This window comes from Nymphalis io, chromosome 6 (assembly GCF_905147045.1).
Source record: "Nymphalis io chromosome 6, ilAglIoxx1.1, whole genome shotgun sequence".
NCBI classification, from domain to species: domain Eukaryota; kingdom Metazoa; phylum Arthropoda; class Insecta; order Lepidoptera; family Nymphalidae; genus Nymphalis; species Nymphalis io.
Window position 1 is genome coordinate 9,842,830 of NC_065893.1, and position 21,660 is coordinate 9,864,489.

Sequence of the window (21,660 nt, forward strand, 5' to 3'; positions counted from 1 at the left end):
ACAAAACTGCAATAGTGATTTAAACTACTGTAATATATTATTTTACTTCTTCTAGTATGATTTTCGATTCCTGCTCCAAATTTGAACCCCATAGTAGATCACAAGCAAACTCATGGGTAAATGTAGAATATTATATTATTAGCTATGAAATTATCTTATAAACAACTGCAACTAAGTAAAATATTAATGAAATGAATTCAATTACAAAACATCTAGACACGCGGCAGCGTACCAAGCCAAGTTCAAGCTACCAGAACTGGCGAGCAGCACCGTGTGTAATATTACACGAAACTTTTGGAGCCACTTTTGACCCTCTCATAACTCAAAAACTATTTCACATAAACATATCAAATTTGGCTCATATATTGAGACTTGCAAGTTACATATGTGCTCCAAGTTTCATAAACACACCTCAAACGGTTATTTAGATATTAACTTCCAAAAATCGTCATTTTTATCACTGAATGAACTCTAGATCAAAATTCTAACCTAGTTCCAGATGACCTAGAAAGTTCAAATTTGGCATCCAGATAGGCAGTTGTGTGAATGTAAAGAAATAAATTAGAAACTTGTGAATTTTTATCATTTTATTATAATTTTTTAATTAATTGATTCTGTACCAACCTTTATATTTTTTTAATCCAAACATATCAGTTTTAGTACTTATAACTACTTATAACCAAGAGTATAGTAGACTTTCTTATTTATTACGTAAGTAACTGGGATTTAGTATTAATAATTATTTCAATATTAAGCGCACATCAATAGTGTAAGATCATTACTTATAAATAATTAAGCAATAGGTATTTCGGACCACGGTGCACAGTGCGGCGGCCATGGAGTAGCGGGGTGGGAATTGTTTTTTTTTTTTATAGAATAGGAAGGTGGACGAGCATATGGGCCACCTGATGGTAAGTGGTCACCAAACGCCCTTAGACATTGGCATTGTAAGAAATGTCAACCATCGCTTATAGCCAATGCGCCACTAACCTTGGGAACTAAGATTTTATGTCCCTTGTGCCTGTAATTACACTGGCTCACTCACCCTTCAAACCGGAACACAACAATATCAAGTATTGCTGTTTTGCGGTAGAATATCTGATGAATGGGTGGTACCTACCCAGACGAGCTTGCACAAAGCCCTACCACCAGTAAATGCGAGCGAAGTGATGCGATAAAACAATCTATACAAAAAGTAATGATATCCCATCAAAAACATAAATGTGAAACGCCACGAGCGAAACGAGAGCCAAGTTCAATATTACGAATTATTATTAAGTAACTACTAAAACAATCATGGAAGAGCCTTATGTTCGTTGACTAGTTTATACCAGCAAGCCAAATTTTCGGAAGAATAAAATAAGAACTTACAGCTTTAGAACTTGCGAAGGCTATAATATAATTTGTATATGAAATCTAGCAAAGTCAGACCTTAGGCTTGAATATATTATCCTAAGTTATAGAAGAAATGATATTGTAAATTGTTGTAAAATATTTTATGTTGTTATAAATAAATTTCAGGACTAACCATTGAATGTGGCACCCATTTAGATCTTACTTCTTTTGTCGTTGAAGTCAACAACCAAGGCATATATCATAATATTCAACTTGGCTCTCACTTCACATTTATGTTTTCAGTTACAAAAGATATTTCTTTAGGTTATACACATACATACATACAATTAGGCAAGCGGTATTAGCGATTTGTATGGTTGTTTGGAACGTTCGTTCCAATTTTGAATTTTAATAACAAATTTAAATATTAAAATTAAATTATACAGTTGCGGTTCTATTCCACGCATTTAAATCTAGTCTTAAATTATCTTTCCGGACGAGCTAATATGCTGATCACAAGCAAGCAGCCAAATCCTTCCTTCATAACAGGGCTTAGTCATAAAATATGTATTATTGTTTTTATTTAATAATATTTATATAATATTTTTTATCCTATATAATTCATATTCATTAATGTAATTTATTTGAAGTTGAAGGGTTTGAATAAAAAAAAAAGATGTTTTCAACACCATTTATTGTATTCATTTTAGTCTCTAATAATTATGTATCCAGTTACAATTATTGGAATCTGAAATACTCTTTTCATAATTTTCAATACTGTCTGTTGTTTGATTTAAATTCAATTTTGTTGTTTTTTTTTTAAATATCAATACAAATTCAACGTAAGCTTAAAATTTCGTTCTTACAAGTCAAATTTCTCTATTGGAATTTGTTCATTATTAAATTACTTCGTAGTCTTCGGTTTCAGCCTCAAAATTAATTTCGTAGAAGTCCGTATTACAGTGTAATAATTCTCGATAGCGATAACATCCGATATTACAAAGTGATACCTAATAGCTTTTGTAAATATATTCTATATACCTAGTCAACACCAATTAGTTTAAATTTTTGACATTATGTTTATACGTACATCACATCTAAGTATTAAACAAATTAAATGTTTTACATATTAATTGCCTTTACAAAAACTCACATTAATTTCCAATTAATTTTGTCTCAACCAGGTCTACCATTAGGCTTTCTTGTACATTCAGGTGATCAAGGTAACGTCTAAGTGAAATGATAAACGACAACTCTCTTGCACTTATTATAATTAAATTGTAATGTATCACAATTATATGAGAATTGCACAAAAAATATTAATTTAATTTAAAAATATGGTATCCCTGATTCAAGCATGTATTTCTACTGTTAAGATTTAATGTTTATTGGATACTAAAAAGTAAAACGAAGATATCTTTGATACGAAAAAATCAGAAAAAATTTTGATATGACAATTTATCATAAATCTAATTATGGTATCGACTTAGATACTAAACAAGAACTATCATGAACATTTAATAAATGTTGAAGACAATTATGTCAAATTATTAAAAAACTACAATAAAAATTTTTGTCAGTTACATAATATTTGACACAATGCAAATTTCAAATAAGCATTTCTCAAAATAAAATATACAAAAATAATCTCACAATTTCCTAAGGTTGTCTTTCGTGATACAAAGTTGCCACTTTAAAATGACTTATAAAAAAAATAAAAATAGAATTCGATTTTGAATACAATGATATTATTAAATATAACTAATAATAATTTACATTATTGAAATCACATTTGGTGCTTTTATTAACCAGAGGTAGGACGTGGCAACCGTGTTAGAATGTCTTAATGACATTCACCCGCATTCTACCTACCAATGAAACCATCTCGCACCATCAAGTCGAATAAGTTATACATCTTAAAAAACAAAACAATGGTAAGTTGCTTACAGATAAAGAAAATTATCAAATGGAAACCTACTTACGCTTAAGTTTTAAATATGTCTACAAATGAAACCATTTGTAGAGTAAAAAAATAAAAGGAAAATGCCTATTTCCCATTGAAATATCACTATAAATAATACGTGAGAAATTGTTCTAATTGGTGCTCGGACTGTCCGTGCCGCTGCCGCTGTTCTCGGTGTTTGCGAGAGCGGACTTTGTAAATTTATTATTTTTTTTAGCAGATTTGCTCAGTGTTGCCACTTCTTTGAGTAAATTTTGAATTTTAGAGTTCATAAGATTAAATTTAGTTTCATTCAACCGTTCTTTATTTTTCATTTCATTACGTAGATCTGTTGTATCATTGTGATGCTGTGCCTTCAGTTCAGTTATCTAAAAAGTAACAAAAGTTAACTTATAATTGGTCTGTAAATTAATATATTCATAAAGAACAAAACATACCAGTTTATCTTTGGAAAGTAACTCATTATCCTTCTGTTGTACTTTCTTCTGTAGACTTGCAATTGTTTCTTTTAGTTGAGTCATGGCAACAACATGGTCGGAACTGTTAGGGTCTAATTCACCTAACAAACAGTACATATCTATAAGGAGAAATTGATTTTAATACAAATGAAATAAAAAAACATATGAAAATAATAAAATCTGAAAATGCATAATAATGCACATAAAAATATAATATAAAAAATAAACTAAACAATTTTGAGAAGTTTAAAACATACAGAAAACTTTTTTTTTTAAATGTATTAACTTTTTCAATTTAGTATTTTTTGTATGATTCCAGTGCAATTAAAATGAGTACTGATCATGATTATAATTATATGAACACATGTACAAAAATGTCATTATTATTTCGCGAAAATCCACTTGGAGGCTCACATATTTAAATTCCTTCGCAATGCTTCATTGTTTGTAAAATTGAAACAATAGCAAAGTTTGAAGAATATTCAACTAAACATAACATCAGAACCTTAGAAGTGTAGTTTGTTAACTAAATATTTTGTATTTGGAGTTCAAATTATCAATATAATTACAAGCAGGAAACAACAACTAAAGTGACATGTTTTACCTTACATAAGAAGTATTTTATATTGCTTACTGTCAGTGTGAAGAGGTGATGGTGACCTAAGTGGTCACCATCAACACCAATAGGAATGATAGACAAAAATAAAAAAAATTGAGTAGTCTCAAATAAAATATATATGTCAGATCAGATAAGTAATGAAAATTCCACAAGAAGATTATTGAAAATAAATGAAACAAACCTTGCAGTGGATTCAGCTTTGATTTCTTTTCCATTGGCTGCGAGTCACTTAGAGAGAGATCACCCGAGTTCATTGATTTCATCATGTCTGATTTACGTTTATCTTTATGACTGCTTTTCGACCTTTGGACATAAAACACATCTGTTTATTACCATTTATTTCATTAACATATGTAAAAATTTTATCAACTAACTTGTGAGAACGATGCTTATGTTTATCAATAGAAGAAAGATGTTGTTTGGTTCGAGCCAAGGCCCTCTTAAGTGACTGAGTACATAACCAGCAGAGCAGCTTGCCATCCACCTGGAAGCACTTAAATATTGTTAATTAAACACCATTCTTTTTTTAATCTTGAAGAGAAAACTATTTAATAATAAGCAATAGTTTTAAAAAAAGAAAATATTTATTTTAATATAAGATATGAAACCTTTTTGTTATCATCATGTCGATCGAAAGCACAGCGCTGTTTGCACTGCTCACATGTAACAGCTGGTCCATACTTGCGTTCTGAATTAGCACATCGCTGGCATTTGTTACCTAGTCAAAATAAAATTTAAGTAAATAAAAAAGCTCCTAGCTTTGAGTAAACAAAAATTAATCTACCTTATAACAATATATATTTTTTTAATTTAATTATTTGTATTTTAGAGTAATTTAAATAATATCCTAAGACCATTTAAAAAATATTTATTTGGTAAAGTCATAGTCAGCTATTTTAAACATGTATCAAGAATTAAAATTAGGAGTATAATTTATATTATATATAATAAAATATACTTTTTGAAAATGGTTTTAATTACCTGTTTTTATTTACATACCTATAAAAGCAGCTATAATGTTGCAATATTCACATGCTGTTGGTTTGCCATAAGCTTTAACATTGGCCTCACATTTTTTGCAAATTGAAGAAGTATTTGATTTACTGAAAATGAAATTAGTGTAAATATATATGTATCAATGAGTGTGTTAGAAATATTTACTGAATAAATATTACATTTCCAGTATGTAAATTTCTATTTAAATTGTTGAATAACTATATTGAATCTCCTTTCTTACTTAGTAATATATTCATTAGATGTCCTCGCATGCAAACACAAAATTTAATTTTTGTTCGATATTCCTAAATCTAAATTTAAGTATGTACGCAAAAGCTTCCTTTACAGATCATGCATAGACCATGATAATAAATTCAATGATCTTGATTTATTTTTTATGCCATTGAAGGAAATAAAATGTCAACATAAATTGTCACCTTGAATAGAATTTGTGTATTTGTCATTTTTTACAAAATTATCTATTAATTTGGTCATACTCTGTAAAATTTAAAATGATCTTTAATTTTAATTGTATTATTCTGCTATGTATTTTTGATTTAATTATTTGTGAAGACTTGATTGGTATATGATTTTTTTTAATGTGATAAATATTTTTGTATATGTCATAACTGTTTGTCTTCCTAAGATTAAATAAATAAATAAAAGACTAAAGCCTACCCTTAAAAGTAAATATTGGTAATTTTAATTATTTAGAACGTTTGTATTTTAGGCCAATATAAATTGTTAATTTTCATATTTTCCTTTAACATTTCAAATTCATTGTTAACTATTAAGACTAATTTATGAAAGCTTCGGCTTGATTGCTAATGTTTTCTAATTTTATGATAAAATTTTTATGAATACGTATGCATTTGAACTAGCTTATCACATGATTTGGCATATGGCACTGACCTTGTTTGTTGAAACTCAGAACGGCAATACGTACACTTGACGACCGGGAAAGAGCCACGACATTCCTGAAATACCCAGAAAATTACAGCGTCACATCTGACGTCAATAAAACAGTAAACGTAGTACGTAAGTACTTGTTTTTTAAAAAAGGGCCATTTTATTTTTGAGTAAATATAAGCAACGAAGGTCATATGAATTAATCTTTAAATAAGGTATATTACCTTGCAAAGTTGTTCTCCAGGGGATAATTCTTCAAATGGATGTCTTGAGAAACAACGAGAACACGCAAATAGAGCAGTTGAAGTAGCAGAACTCATTGTTTTAAATGATTGAAGTATGATAAATAGTTACAAATATTGTTACAATAACAAAGCTTTCAAAAAACACAAATAAACGCTAGAAAACTTCAAATATAAATTATGACAAAGTAGATGACGAAAGGAATAACCGCCATGATAGAATGAAGAATGAATGAAGATTTAAGATTTCTATATAAATTCAGATCGTTCAATAAATTGTAAATCTTAACATAATGCGCAATGCACATTATTAAGATTTGTATGTTCATTTCTAAATGTTTTGTTAGATATTTATTTATTGTTTTGTAATTGCTCATAGTTTATGAGATATTTAATATTTTAAGAATCGTGTTCAGTTTTACCTTATTCTTCCTTTGTCTTTACTTTCCTGGTTTCCACACGGAAACCATTAAATTAGAAATTTGCTAATCGGGAATTTAATGAATTCATCGCAGACTTGTAAATTTCGATACATTTAGGTGCAGTAAAAAAATTTGGAAGCCTTATCAATCAAAACATACTCGGAATACCGATTAATATGAACTAAAATTAAATTATAATTACAAAATTTTATGCTTGTGTATTACATACTACGGCTTCTTTAAATTTTTAATTGTTGAACACGATAGTTGATCATTCAATGAGGAAAAATAGGTATCAACGTGCTTAGCAGTAGTATATAAAATGTTACATCTTATAATGATGTTTAAGCTACGGTCTAATAAAATGTGGTCTGTAAAAAGAACTAGTAATAACTGTTATTAAAAATATTAGTAAATGAGCGATTTTTTTCTCTTTAATTTTCTGTGAAAATTGAATGAAAATGATCTGACAAATACCAAATGTCATTTGACGTCCAATTTTGCGTGGTTTCACTGTGTTTGTTTGGGTTTTTAAAAATGAACTTTGGTGTTATAATTTAATTGTGGAAATAAAATATTAAATAACATGCGTTATTAATTTGATTACAATTGTTATTAACGAAAAAATGGCTATACCGCCCTTTCCGTCACAAGATTTGGCAAAACTCGTTTTAGGTAAGTTGTTTTTATTTGGCGGGAGCGCGAAAACCGTCATAACGGAATTTGTTGTTGCGCGATTCTCATTCTGATTGTCGTTTTGGATTTCAGGGTATCTTGCCGAAGAACAGTTGATGACGGCTTATGATGAATTTTTACTGGCTAGCCCATATTTAGATGCCCTTAGAAATGAATATGACAGGATCTTTATGACATCACTTAGGAACATTCTAGCTGAATATAGGGCTATTAAAATATATGGTATATTGATTTATAACATCAGTTTGATATTATATTAGTACTTATATTGGTTAATGTGTTTAATTCCATTATTAAAGAGTATCTGCTAATAAACTAATGTTAGGAGAAAAAAGTTATTTTTATACACAATTTGATCTTGCGTTTAATTATCACTTTACACAATTTCTATTTATTAAATTACAATTACATTGTTTTGTTATGATTGTATTTATTTACATACTCTATTTAAACTATGTTTTCTTTTCTATTTCAGTGGAAACATGTAAGCCATTTTTGTTAAGAAAGAAATTATTTCAATGTTCAAATCTGTTAGAAATTGTAAAGTTTCTTGTTAGTTATATAGATATAAACAGACTACATGCACAGGAGTTAAATGTAGATAAAATAAGGTATAATAATTTTAACAGTCTATTCATTTCTTTTATTTACATAATTTAAATTAAACTGAAAAACGATGGATCATTATATCTCATAAAAAATCTATTTTCTAGTTCAAGCAAATATACTTCAAATACAAGAATCAGTGTGTGTGATGTTTGCGATTCGTTAAGTTTGGAAACCTGCATGTGCAAGGCTAAATCTCCTAAACCAGTATCTACGATACATCCCGCTTGTCAAAGAGAGGCATCTACTTTAGAAAGTTCAATAGAAACAACAGCACTATCAGATTTGCCAGGTAAGTTTATAAGTTTACATTTATATTATTAATTTTATATTCGTAATCCTGTAATTAGTATCTTTTACTCTAACCTGGGTACTCTTTAACTTCTGGAGTAAATCATACATATATACATATCTTCAACTATGTTTTCATCATATTTACTGGTGGTAGGGCTTTGTGCAAGCTCGCCTGGGTAGGTACCACCCACTCATCAGATATTCTACTGCAAAACAGCAATACTTGATATTGTTGTGTTCCGGTTTGAAGGGTGAGTGAGCAAGTGTAATTACAGGCACAAGGGACATAAAATCTTAGTTCCCAAGGTTGGCGGCGCATTGGCTATGTAAGCGATGGTTGACATTTCTTACAATGCCAATGTCTAAGGGCGTTTGAAGACCACTTACCATCAGGTGCCCCATATGCACGTCCGCCTTCCTATTCTATAAAAAAAAAAACAAACCTTTCTTAATTATATGTATTTACTGCTTTTTTCAAAGTTCCTTATTAATTGTTTTGTACACTTTATGTTATCTAAAACATGTAGTAGTTCACAATAGTTAATTAAAGTTGTTCAGACATTATTCTTCTGCTAATGTGTGTTCAAAATATACTTTTGTGTTTATTAATTGAAATTCTATTTTTAATTTTTAAATATGTCTAAATCTTATTTCTAAATTTGTCTAAAATGTAAATTATATTTTAGACTTTGTTTCTAAAAAGTTTGATACATAGTATGGATATGCATACAGGCATGTGTCATAAACATTTCATTTCTCTATATACCTGTTATTCTTATTGAAATATGAAATATTACATTTTTAATAAAATAATTTGATTGAATATTTCAATTGATGACAACATTCACAAAAGTTAGGTTAGTTTTCAATAAAATAAGATTGAATGTTTCATTGGCCTCCTAGAAGAATATATTATTGATAAGTATACTTGCACTGTGTTAATAATACAGACGAGTTTGTCTCTATATGATTTGTATTTTATAAACACTAATTATTTTTTTAGCTATTTTATAAAAATATTACTATATATGTGTTCTGTTTTAGTAATTATGTATATTTAACAAGTTCTCGGAATATGCTAATGATGTGTCTGATATTGCTTTAAATTTCTGAAAGAAATAATAAAAAGGTATTATGAAAACATACTACATAAGTAAAAACTGTATTTGAGAATTGTTCATTATGACATTTCAACAGATGTCAAAATTATAAACGATAAACATATTCTTATTGTTAAAAGTTTATTAAAGTTTAATTTATTGGTTTGTTTGTATACTTTGTTAAGCAAGTATTATCATTGCCACTACAGACACTGAATTTTAAGCAAATAAAGTGTCACACCGCAATATATAAATTAAAAAACATGTTACAATATTCATTTGTAAATTACAATTGAAAGTTGACTAGATCATCAATTAAAATTTTGCTATTAATATATTTCATAAAATTTTAAGTCTATAAAGATATATATAATGTTTTTTTTTTAAAGCTTTTCTTATAAATACTATGACTGCAGTATGACATTAAACTTTAAGCAACCAATCAGTTTCATACTGCAATAGGTGTTGAACTTGTATAACAATATTCATTTATACAGTACAAAGATTTTTGATGATTATATATATTATATATATTTTTTTCTGTTTGTCCTAAGTCGGTGTAATTATCTATATAAGTATGTATTTACAAAAGAAAAATTGTATATGTAGTATATCAGTTGTCTGGTTCCCATAGCACAAGCTTTGTACAAGCTTAACACGTTGCCTGTCCGTGCATTATATATAATGCATTTTGGCTACTGCTGTGACGCCCGTGCTTTATCGATAATGCACGAGCCTATTCTTTTTGAATGGGGTTTTGTAAACTGGACGTGAGAGCTACGTCTATAATATTTTGCAGACGTATGAGCAGTGAATTGGGAATAATAAAACACCAATGTCCCGCCAATTTTTTTTTATTGGTTGGTAGCATGAACTGGTTTATTGAAAAGCATTATTATTTGAATAAAGTCCACTGGCAATTAGTGAGATTCGTTATAACATTGTAAGCAAAATGGTTTTTTACATGGAATGCACTCAGTTGTAACTTGTGAAGTCTTCTTCCTTGCATCAGTAGCTGTGAATCCCGATTCTTTCAGCTTTTTGTAGCAACTGGCACAACGTTTTTGCCAAATTTTTCCATTAGCTTTCTTGGGTATTTTCGTTAACTTGTGACTTGTAGGACGCAAAGAACTCGCAGAACTGGAACTTGAACAGTTCTCAGTTTCAACCTTAAGTAATTTCTTTATAATGATTTGATGACCATCCAGAACCTTCAATTTTGACTGTGGATGTAACTCGTTATAAATCAGAATGGCATTCACTACACTTATATTATATACAAGGTCCGCAGCAATTTTCTTATACCAAACAGAGGTTTTCCTCGCCGGCGAATTGTAACTTGCTAGTTGATCAGCCAAGTCTATGCCTTTCTTCCCTTCATTGTAGGTCAGCACCATAGTAGGCTTCAAAACTCTTCGAAAACCAGTTGACATTTGCATTTCGTGGTTGTGACACGTCGACAACATAAGCACATCCCGTTTATCATGCCATTTTAGGATGGTCGCAAAGTTGTTCTGCTGCACAGAAATTTGACCTTTTTCTAAACGTTGCTGAACCACTTCTTGGGGCAGTTCTCGACGGTTTTTGCGTATTGTTCCACACAAATCAGTACCTTGTTCTTTTAGGTACCTTGCCAAAGGTATGCTAGTGTAGTAATTGTCCGTTATCATGATTCTTCCTTCTTTAAGCAAATCTGTGCACAAACTAACAACAACTGACCCCGGTTTATCTAATCCAGTTATTTGGTCGTCTTGACCAGAATAAACGCGGTAACTCCAGGTATAACCACTATCAGTACATAATTTATAAATTTTTATGCCGTACTTATGAGATTTCTGTGGGTTGTAAGTTCGAAATTTAATTCTTTCCCTAAAACCAACCATCGACTCGTCGACTACTATACGTTCTCCGGGGGTAAATATTTTTCGCCAGTTTTTTGTTAGTTTGTCGATGAGTGGCTGTATTTTATATAAACGGTCGCCTTCATTACGTGGGGCTTCGTTATCTAAATGCCAGCATTTTAATATCAGCGCGAATTTATTGTAGGACATATTTATCTCGTGAAGAAGTGGATGATAGTGTAATTTGTCCTTTTTCCAGTAGTTTTCGAGCATTGGAAAATTGATGACTCCCGTCAGTAAATAAACACCTAAAAACTTTCTCATTTCATCTCCTGTTATTGGTTTCCATCTCCTTAGACGACTGTTGGGCCTCAAATCATTCACTGTGGTTTGCAAAGCATATCAAACTCCTTATCTCACTCTGCCATTCAGTACTAAGTTGGGGGATATGTGGAGTAGAAAAAATGGAATCAGCAGGAGACATATGCAAATCATCAGCAGCAGACATTTGTAAAGCATCAGCAGGCAAACCAGAACTACCAGCATTTACTTCATTCGGCTGAGAAAGAGACCTAGCAGGGTGGCATTCAAGCTCGTCATTATCAGAAGCAGAAGCGGTTATGTTACCCGATTGTGCAATAGCGGCGTTTACATTCGGTGTATTAGTAATATCAATAAATTGTTGAATACTAATCAGATCCTCCTCCACCGAAAGCATAGGGATATCTTGTGCATTATATACGTATGTACCTGATTCTAAATCGTCTTCATCGTGTGAGTCCAAATCTTCTAGTTGGCGCGAGAATTCGTCTTCGCCATCACTATCTTCCAAAATACGTCGCATTTGTTCATCAGATAGAAGTTTTAGAGGCATTTTCACTTCAAAACAATAACAAGAACCAACGAAAAATTTCGTTAGTAAACATTACTAACGAAAAGATACGTTTTAGCGGTAAAACTGACATTTATGACATATAACAATGAAAAGTTTGAATGACATTGACAATGATATGAACGAAAAGCAATAATAAGTTCATAAAAATGTATTAATTTAAATTCGTAACGTCCGTGCATTTTATGTAATCCATAATGTTCTTGCTACTACGTCTGTGCATTATTTGTAATGCACGGTATTCTAGCTGTCACGTCCGTGCATTAAAAATAATGCAATGCTGAAATTCAGTAAATTCGAAAGTTTTATTGATAATAATTTGTAAATTCTTTGTAAGTACATAAAGTACATAAAATGAAACAGTTTGGCCGAAAACAAAAATTGGACGTCACGACAACCGTGCCCAAAGTACTCTGGACAGGCAACGTGTTAATTTGGGATCAGATGGCCGTGTGTGAAAAATGTCTCAGGATTTTATTATTATTATTATGTTTACTAAAAGTTCAAATATGTATATATAAAATAATCTTGTAGTTTTTTAAATACTATTGCAAAAATTAACAGTATTTTATGTCCATTACACATAAATTGTCGTTTATCGCCTTATTGTGTAGCTTTGGGATATTTACAATTTGTACATATATTATACAGGGTGGACCAAAAGTCCGGTAACATTTCGAATGGTTATAAAAAATACAAAAGAGATATGAGAGAAAATATGTTTATTTATTCTAAAAGTACAAAAATCAGGGTTTTATTTTTTAAAAATAACGTCGTCCAAATGTGTCCCTTGTTTAGTTTGGCACTCCTGTAATCTAGAGCGGAAATTTTCCATCACCACCCGACAAGTGTTTGGAGAAATGTTCTGAATTTCCTCGCGTATATTTTCTTTTAATTCTTCAATAGACTGAGGGTTGTTATTAAAAACTTTACTTTTGAGGTATCCCCAAAGGAAAAAGTCCATTGGTGACAAATCCGGGCTGCGGGGTGGCCAGTTAATGTCACCTCTTTTGGATATGACTTTTTGCCCAAAAATTTCACGAACCGCTGCTATTGAGTCGTTGGAGGTGTGACATGTGGCCCCATCTTGTTGAAACCATGTCCGTTGATTAAAACCAGAGTAGTCCTGTAATGCTGGAGCAAAAAAGTTCTGTAGCATGGCAATGTATCGCTGTGTGTTGACGGTAACGGGACGGCTTCTCTGATCCTCATAAAAATACGGACCGATAATTCCACTGGCTGATAAAGCTGCCCATACAGTAACTTTGGGCGAGTGTAAGGGCTTTTGGTGCTTCAATTGCGGGTTAGCATCACTCCAGTATCTGCAATTTTGCCTGTTCACATGCCCATTTATGTGAAAATGTGCCTCGTCTGAGAAAAAGATGTTATTGAAGCTCGTAAACCTCGCAAGCATTTCGTTGGCAAACTGCAGTCTCTGAGTGTAGTCATTTGGCCTTAATTGTTGTACAATTTGAATTTTATACGGGTGTAAATGTAAATCCTTGTGAAGAATACGATTTAAAGATGTCCTAGACACATTTAAAACACTAGACCGCTTTCGAGTAGACAGGCCAGGTTGTTCTTTAACAGATGCTCGTACGCGCTTCTATGTTTGCGGGCTCTCTCGACGTCTTAGGTCGGCCGGATCGTGGTTGATTTAATGTTGAACCCGTCTTCTCAAACTTCTGTACCCAATTTTTAATTGCACGAGTTGATGGAGCTTGATTTTTATTTCGTATGTTGTACTGTGTACAAAATTTTCGTTGCGCTTCAGTCGCAGAATCGTTGTTGCGATTGTACTCGCGTACGCAAAACGCGCGTTGTGCTCCGCTGAACGACGCCATTGCACTGAATTCCAACTAGCCGCTCTCGCGCTTAGTAACGCCCCGCTCCCCCCTATCCCCCGCAATTGGAAGCAGCGCTCGATTCAAATGTTACCGGAGTTTTGGTCCACCCTTGTTTGTAGGAACATTTCATACAAACAAACATCGTAAATTTGGGTTTTCATATCATTCTTAAATTTATTTATGTATGTGTCGAATATAATATTATAACAACCATCAAAAAGGTGATTCTTGAGAAATTTTTCTTGATTTACACATGCCAAATATTACTCAAATATTTTAAACTAAAATTTATAAACATTTATCATTAAATAAAAAAGGACTTCATACTTAATTTTAGTAAACTATTATTCTTTTTCAAAATATAAGATTGAGTAACTAATATTTTTGATAAGTAGTATAGTTGGTCAAGTAGATTTAATTTGTATAATTTTTTTGAACTGTAACTGCACAGTAATGTACTGATTTAGATAGATACAATCATAGTTATTAGATTAATGTAAAGTACCTTACCGTTACCTAAAGTTCATATGTTGATTCCAGTCAATATTAAAGCAGGCATTCCCATTTCCCCTTTAAAAGGCTTTGGTTTTATTTTCGTTGTATAAAAACACCATGTCACAGTCTGTCTATCAACATTATTGTTAAAAAAACAAACTTATATTTTCGTTTGCTCAGACTTTTTTTTTAAATTTATTAGTTCGCTTCTTTTTTTTCTGCTTCGCCCACGTGTTTGAGGGAGGGAGGCAGGTATTAGGGCAGAAGTAGCCTATCTCCTTTCTTAGGGTTCAAGGTTGTTTCATACCAAATTTACTCAACGGTTCAGTTGTTTTTCACTATATCAGTATAGATAATTTCATCAATTAAATAAAATGAACAATTTTCAATATATCTTAAACGTGTTTCTTTTACAGGTAATTTAGTGACGAAAAAGAAAATTACCAAGGATTCCGAGATAGAAATTGCGCCATCACAAACTAGCTCCACTGAACAAGTAACTGATGTCAATTTAAAAAGTTGGAATACTTGCACTTTAAGTAGTACAAGCCATGAACCACAGCTGCCTTCAGTACCACCGCAAGATATAAATAATTCTATAAATTTTAATACACAGGATATTATCATCTCTGTAAGTATGAAACAGTTTTTATATGTATATATGGCATTGTAAGAAATGTTAACCATCGCTTACATCACCAATGCGCCACCAACCTTGGGAACTAAGATGTTATGTCCCTTGTGCCTGTAATTACACTGGCTCACTCACCCTTCAAACCGGAACACAACAATACCAAGTACTGCTGTTTTGCGGTAGAACATCTGATGAGTGGGTTATGTACACGAATTCGCCTTTGACCTGCCTTGCGTGTCTTCAACTTGTGTTTCGAAATGTTGAGTATATACTAACATTTTATAAATACTCCCAATCATTTATTAATTATTTTTTGTCAACCAGTGCAGTGTACAGAGTTTACAAAAATAACCCGACTTATAACGTTTAATTTGTCACCTTATATTACTAATAGCATACAGTATATAAGGTTTCATAAAAACAAGGCTCAAGACTTGTAAGAACATTTTTCTATAATTCTGGTAATTTAAGATTTAAATGTTTTTATTCTATATGATATTCTAACAGATTTATAATTAATATATCTTTCATTTTTGTTGGGCTACTATCTGTTAGATCCTTACGACCTCTGTGTCATTAATTTAACTGACAATTTTCTACTCTGGAAGCCGAGATGGCCCAGTGACCAGAGCAATTGAAATTTAACCGAAGATTGCGTGTAATTATTATTGACTTTTCGTGCGCGGTGGTAAAGGAACGTAAGGAAACAGACGATGCATGTGTCAGATGAAATTATGTCATGTGTTTCAATCAATCAAACCTTCTTCTATAATGGAAATTACTCATCATCTTATGACTGCTTTGCTTATTCAGCAAGTACTTGTTTCAAGCAAGCAAGCCTGTGCTTTTTTATTACTACAAAGTAAATGATGATAGTAAAAAATACTAATTTAATATAAAATAAACTAAGAAAAAAACAATTCAATTAATTATAGATTTTGTATAAGATTGAATGGGAAAAGTGTAATATTTAAAAAATAATGATTAATTTTATTATATTCCAGAAATCAGATGAATCAAAGCAAAAAATTGAAGAGTTTAATAATATATTAAATTTAGTTTGCAGCAATAATAATTCTTCAACCCCAACAAGTGGTAGTAATTATAATTCTCAAGATTCTACCAATAGAACGATACCTAATGCTGGTACTTTCCAAGAATTTGCAACAGGCGTAGGTGGTGGGTATAAATCTTTTTTTTTTTATAGAATAGAAAGGTGGACGAGCATATGGGCCACCTGATGGTAAGTGGTCACCAACGCCCATAGACATTGGCATTGTAAGAAATGTTAACCATCGCTTACATCACCAATGCGCCACCAACCTTGGGAACTAAGATGTTATGTCCCTTGTGCCTGTAATTACACTGGCTCATTCACCCTTCAAACCGGAACACAACAATACCAAGTACTGCTGTTTTGCGGTAGAACATCTTATGAGTGGGTGGTACTTACCCAGACGAGCTTGCACAAAGCTCTACCACCATTATGCACAAAGCTCTACCACTAGTATATTATAACATTATTATAAATGTAAATTTTAAATAAATTCTGATAATATTAAATGTTGTTTACAGAGAGCAATGATAGGGAAAAATCAATTGTTCCTGATTCAAGTACTTCAGAAAATTCTAGTATACAGTAAGTTTTAATAGAAATGTTCTCAGTGGATTTTGGATCTCTGATCATTTTGAATAAACATTAATCTACGTACCTGTAAATGTGTTATTAAATAATTACGTTATTTTACAGTAATGTAAGATTCTGTCTGAGACCGAAAATGGGATTACGAATTACCTCCATGGTCTATGTTATCTTTATTATCATAGAATCCAACAAGTTTTGACTAAAATAACATCATTTTCTTGAATTTTTAGGAACAATGCAAGAACAGAAAATAAAGTAAATATAAACCAAATAACACATATTAAAGGTCAATCAAAAACGCAATTTTTACTAAAAGTTACAACTGCTAATTCACAACATGGTCCAGCAAGCAATACTAATGATTCGATAAATACACCAAAAAGTGAATTGCCTAAAATCAAAAGTCTATCAAAACAGAAGTTTGATGACCCAAAAATTAAAATACTATCAGATGTAAAAGTAGGCAAAAGCTTTAAAAGCAATAATAATAAAAAAGCTCCTACAGTAAAACCTGTTACATCGACACCTTTGTTTCAAATGCAAACAATTGTTATTAATGGTACACCCGCGTATAAGAACAAACAAGGGGCAAACTTTAGCTATACTAAAGATGAAATTATGGCGATGCCTACTATCATTTTAGTCCCTGCATCAGGTAATATTAATACTAAATAATAAAATGATAAATTTAATACTTGAACCACTAAATTGTTAAGTATAATGTAATATGTCTTATGACAGGTGCTTCGCAGAGCGCAACAACAGCTAAAAGTTCAACAGCCCAAAGTGTAAATACTGTAGAAACAACCACTACTTCTGCAGCACGTATGCTAGGGCCCCTAATGATAGATACTGTTTCTAATAATTCCGTACCTGCGCATAATTCTGAAACAATAGAAGAAGTAATACCAAAAGATCCTTCAAGAGCGGCACAAGAAATTAGTTCAGTGCAGCCAATAGATGTCACACATAGCTCTGTTCCAAAAGACACAAATCTTACCGTTTCAAACAAGACAAGTACACCTCATATTTTACCTCCAGCGCGAAAGTCCTCTTCTACGCCGCGAAGAACGTCGCACGTAAGAGTTTTAGATTTCACAACACCAAGAAGAATATTACATGAAACAATTAACGAACAAGATACAAATAAAATCATATCAGATGAGGTAGTCAATAATGAAAATAGTGACTTTCCACTTGAAGATAGTGTCGTCAATAATGATAAAATAATAATTCAGCAGGCTGATTCCAATACTTCTAATGCTAATCTTCCCACAAAGTCGAATAGTTTTAAAAAAAGAAATTGGGATGCCGAATTACGAGCCCTTGCCGTGAAAAACGACGACGAAGCTGTATTTACACCTAAATTGAAACCCGAGAAAGCCAAAATTAATAAGAAAAAGGTTTCATCGAAAGATGAGAATGTTCAAGAGACTTCAGAAACAGATAAACTTACTAATAAGAAGAGTAAAAAAAAATTGTCACCTAAAACAAAAAAATCCAAGAAAAAGATGAAATCTGCTAAAATCGTTTTAGAATCTACAGAAGAAAAAGAGCCTACTGACAAAAAAACTTTAAAATGCTCCATGAATCCAACGGTTAACATAATAAGAGAAACAGATTGGAATACTATGGAATCAAAGGAGAATACAGATAATCAATCAGATATAGGAATAATTAATTATAGCGACGAAAGGGTCGATACACCAGAAACGGAAAGACTTTCATTACAGAATGTAATAGGAGCGAAACTCAATATATCTGATCTTTTAGAGACACCTTATAAACAAGTATTGTATGATATTCAAATGGAAACTCCTAAGTTTTTAGGTGCCGATTTACCTGACGAACCCATTTCAGATATAAAAATTATGAATATACCTACACCTCGATTTCTAGCTACGCCTAAACCATTACAAGCAACTCCATCATACTCGTCCCGTACTACTGATTATTCTAGTGGAGGTTCGTATTATAAACCAGACGATCAAGATTATATTCCGGCACGCGAAGTTTTAGAGTGCGCTGTTACTGTCGTTGAAGAACCAGTTAAGGTTGTAAATGAAAAACCTAAGGAATCAAAGGTTGACGTCAAAGATAAGTCTGAAAAATCTAGTCGGCCGCAGAGGAAGTGCACTAAAAACGTGTCTTATAAAAGTCTTAATGCTACGGCAAGGTCCAAGGACCTTGAAAATCAAGATGTTGCTTCTGTGTCAAGTGAGACGAGCAATGCCAGTTCACGTGAAAGAAAAGCCGACAAATCAATGGAGCCACGTAATCGACTAAAAGCTAAAAGTAAAAATGATACTAAAAAGTTAGTTACAAGCATACATAAGTCCCCCTTAAAGAATGAAACTGCCAAGAAGTATATTAGAATAAAAGCATTTCGAAAAACACCGGTTAAAGAAACGCCGAATAAGGGTAGAAAAAAAACTGCTGACTTGTTTCATACGCTTTCTGCAAAATCACTCTCAAGAAAACGAACAACTAGTAAGGAAAAAGGTACGAATATTATACCTGTTCTCACCTCTGTTCCTACAAAATCACGAAGAAAATCATCAACACCTAGAAAACTGCATTGTACAAAACCTTTTAATTCAGATAGTGCTGATCCAAATTCTTCTGATTTATCTAAAAGCACGCAAAAAATAACTGGAGAAAAAAACGCGTATTGTCCTCAGGAGTCTGATACTGAGCAACAACCTCTCTTGTGGTCTGATGATGGTTCCCAAGAAACTAAGTACAAAGAAAATCAATCGATATCGAACACTGATACTGACGATATTAGTAAAATAAAAGAATTTATCGAAAAATCTGTGATTGAAAAGCAGGTTTCTGAAAGTGAAGGTAGCTTGCACGACGATTTAGTGAGACGAGGTTTTGATGTTGAGACTGCAAAAATAATCGAGCGTGATTTGCTTGATGCGACGCCAGTTCAAGACACTGCGGTACAGTCTACGAGTGACATTACAAGTTTAAATAAAATTGCGGTTTCTCAAAATGTTAGTGATAAGGTTGAGTCAGATGGCAGTATTTCAAATAATTTGCTTATAGTACAAGAAGAGGATGAAGCGGAAGAAATAGAACTTTCGGTTGACGAATGTAATGAGGAGTGTGAGAATTTTGTTACATGCGAATTTGAGGAGTCAAGCTTTGTACCTAGTGTTCACATTTCAAAATTGAAAGATACATTTTCTATGGAAGTATGCATAGAGGATGGAGTTCCAATAAGGCTGAGAGCGACTCCTTTTAATGGTTTATTTGAAGAAAATTCGTTCGAACCGAATAAAGATTTTAACACGAACGAAACAGAATTAGCAGTAAGTTCAATATGTAACATAGATAAACTATACACACCAATGAAAGATCGAAGGGCACAGTGTATTGAAATATTTGATTCAACATTAACAAGTATAGATACACCGCTGAAAAAAGAAAGTAATAAAGAAATTGTTTATGAAACAACAGTTGCTGAAATAGTTCTAGAAGTTGAAAATGTAGAAGTAAAAGAAAAATCTGAAACGAAAAAGAGGAAAAGGGCACAAAGCGGTGTCTCCGATGAGTCGCTTAACAAAAAGACAAAACCTGATACTCAGTACTTACTAAACTCGGCCAACATACAGAATATTGATATAGAGTCAGTATTGAGTAAATTACATGGACCTTAACAGACTGAAATTGTTTTATCATTGTATTTTAAAGTGAAATCTTATGAGTTAAGGACAATAGTTTTAATAGAAATTATGTTGATCATATATGTATTATGTAAATAATTTTAATCGTATACATAAGTCAATTTTTTGAATATTATGTAAGTATGTTTCATAATCGATAAAATAAATAAAATACGTGATATTTACGTGTTTTGTAGTAACATGTGTGAGACACAGTGTTTTTATATTTTCTAATAAATTAATTGCCTGTTTATTTCGTATCTACTGCAGGGTAGATTTGTAACTGTTCGTACTTTAAGCCGTTATAATGTTTGACACACCTCAGTAATATTAATAAAAGTATTATTTTAAATTGAAATCTTTTTTAATTTATTTATCGTATATACTAACTAGAACCGTGTCTGTGATGTATAACGCTAAAACAGATAAGCCAGATTATGAAAGTTATTTTTACTTATCAATTGAAAGCCTATTAACAATTTTAGGCTTTCGAAGCGATCGCTGCCAGCGGTCGCAGCGGCAATATTTAAGGTAAAACTGGGATTTTTTTAAAAAAAATCACGTCTTCTGAACCGTTTTTGATTTACAAAGTTAAAAATGTGTCCATAGGCCATCGCAAATAAAATACCCGTATGGATATTTTGCTAAATAAAAGTTTGAATTATCGAGCATTCAGCTCGATCTTTGCTTACTATTTTACTCCGAAATTCAAGCGTATCATTTTTATTTTGCTCTACAGATTATAGATAAATGTTTCCGATTATACCTTTCAGAGTCAAACACTAACAAACGTAGTCAATAGTCAGTAATATATTGGTTAAAACAAGTATCCTCAGTTTTAAACAATTTCATGATGTTTTTTGTACATCATTTATAAAAATGATAGAAGAAAAAAATTGCCTATTTTTACATAAGGCGTTAAAGTATGAATAAAATTTTGAAACACAACTGCTATTTTTATTAGTTTCACTTTTTAAAAATTTGTCAAGGTT

At 31.7% G+C, this 21,660-nt stretch overlaps 2 protein-coding genes across 6 annotated transcripts; one reads left to right on the forward strand and one right to left on the reverse strand.

Annotated features, from left to right (window-relative positions):
• Positions 1 to 2,012: 2,012 nt before the first annotated feature.
• Positions 2,013 to 6,761, reverse strand: LOC126768990 (protein FAM76A). 4 transcript variants are annotated; one of them, XM_050487521.1, is made up of 8 exons: positions 6,505 to 6,761; positions 6,284 to 6,348; positions 5,375 to 5,478; positions 4,984 to 5,093; positions 4,750 to 4,859; positions 4,557 to 4,678; positions 3,736 to 3,857; positions 2,013 to 3,666 (listed from the first exon to the last, which is right to left on the reverse strand). In XM_050487521.1, exons 1-8 carry the CDS (start codon positions 6,598 to 6,600, stop codon positions 3,430 to 3,432), a joined length of 966 nt encoding a protein of 321 aa, XP_050343478.1. In that variant the 5' UTR covers positions 6,601 to 6,761; the 3' UTR covers positions 2,013 to 3,429. The 4 variants fall into 4 exon arrangements, with proteins under 4 accessions (XP_050343478.1, XP_050343476.1, XP_050343477.1 ...); XM_050487519.1 differs by having other exon boundaries at positions 3,736 to 3,875; XM_050487520.1 differs by having other exon boundaries at positions 4,750 to 4,868.
• Positions 6,762 to 7,416: 655 nt separating this feature from the next.
• Positions 7,417 to 20,984, forward strand: LOC126768869 (uncharacterized). 2 transcript variants are annotated; one of them, XM_050487245.1, is made up of 9 exons: positions 7,417 to 7,619; positions 7,713 to 7,862; positions 8,116 to 8,251; positions 8,354 to 8,538; positions 15,132 to 15,346; positions 16,354 to 16,528; positions 16,925 to 16,988; positions 17,225 to 17,649; positions 17,736 to 20,984. In XM_050487245.1, the coding sequence occupies exons 1-9, from the start codon at positions 7,571 to 7,573 to the stop codon at positions 20,660 to 20,662; spliced, it is 4,326 nt and encodes a 1,441-aa protein (XP_050343202.1). In that variant the 5' UTR covers positions 7,417 to 7,570; the 3' UTR covers positions 20,663 to 20,984. The 2 variants fall into 2 exon arrangements, with proteins under 2 accessions (XP_050343202.1, XP_050343203.1); XM_050487246.1 differs by lacking the exon at positions 7,713 to 7,862.
• The last annotated feature ends 676 nt before the right edge of the window (positions 20,985 to 21,660 follow it).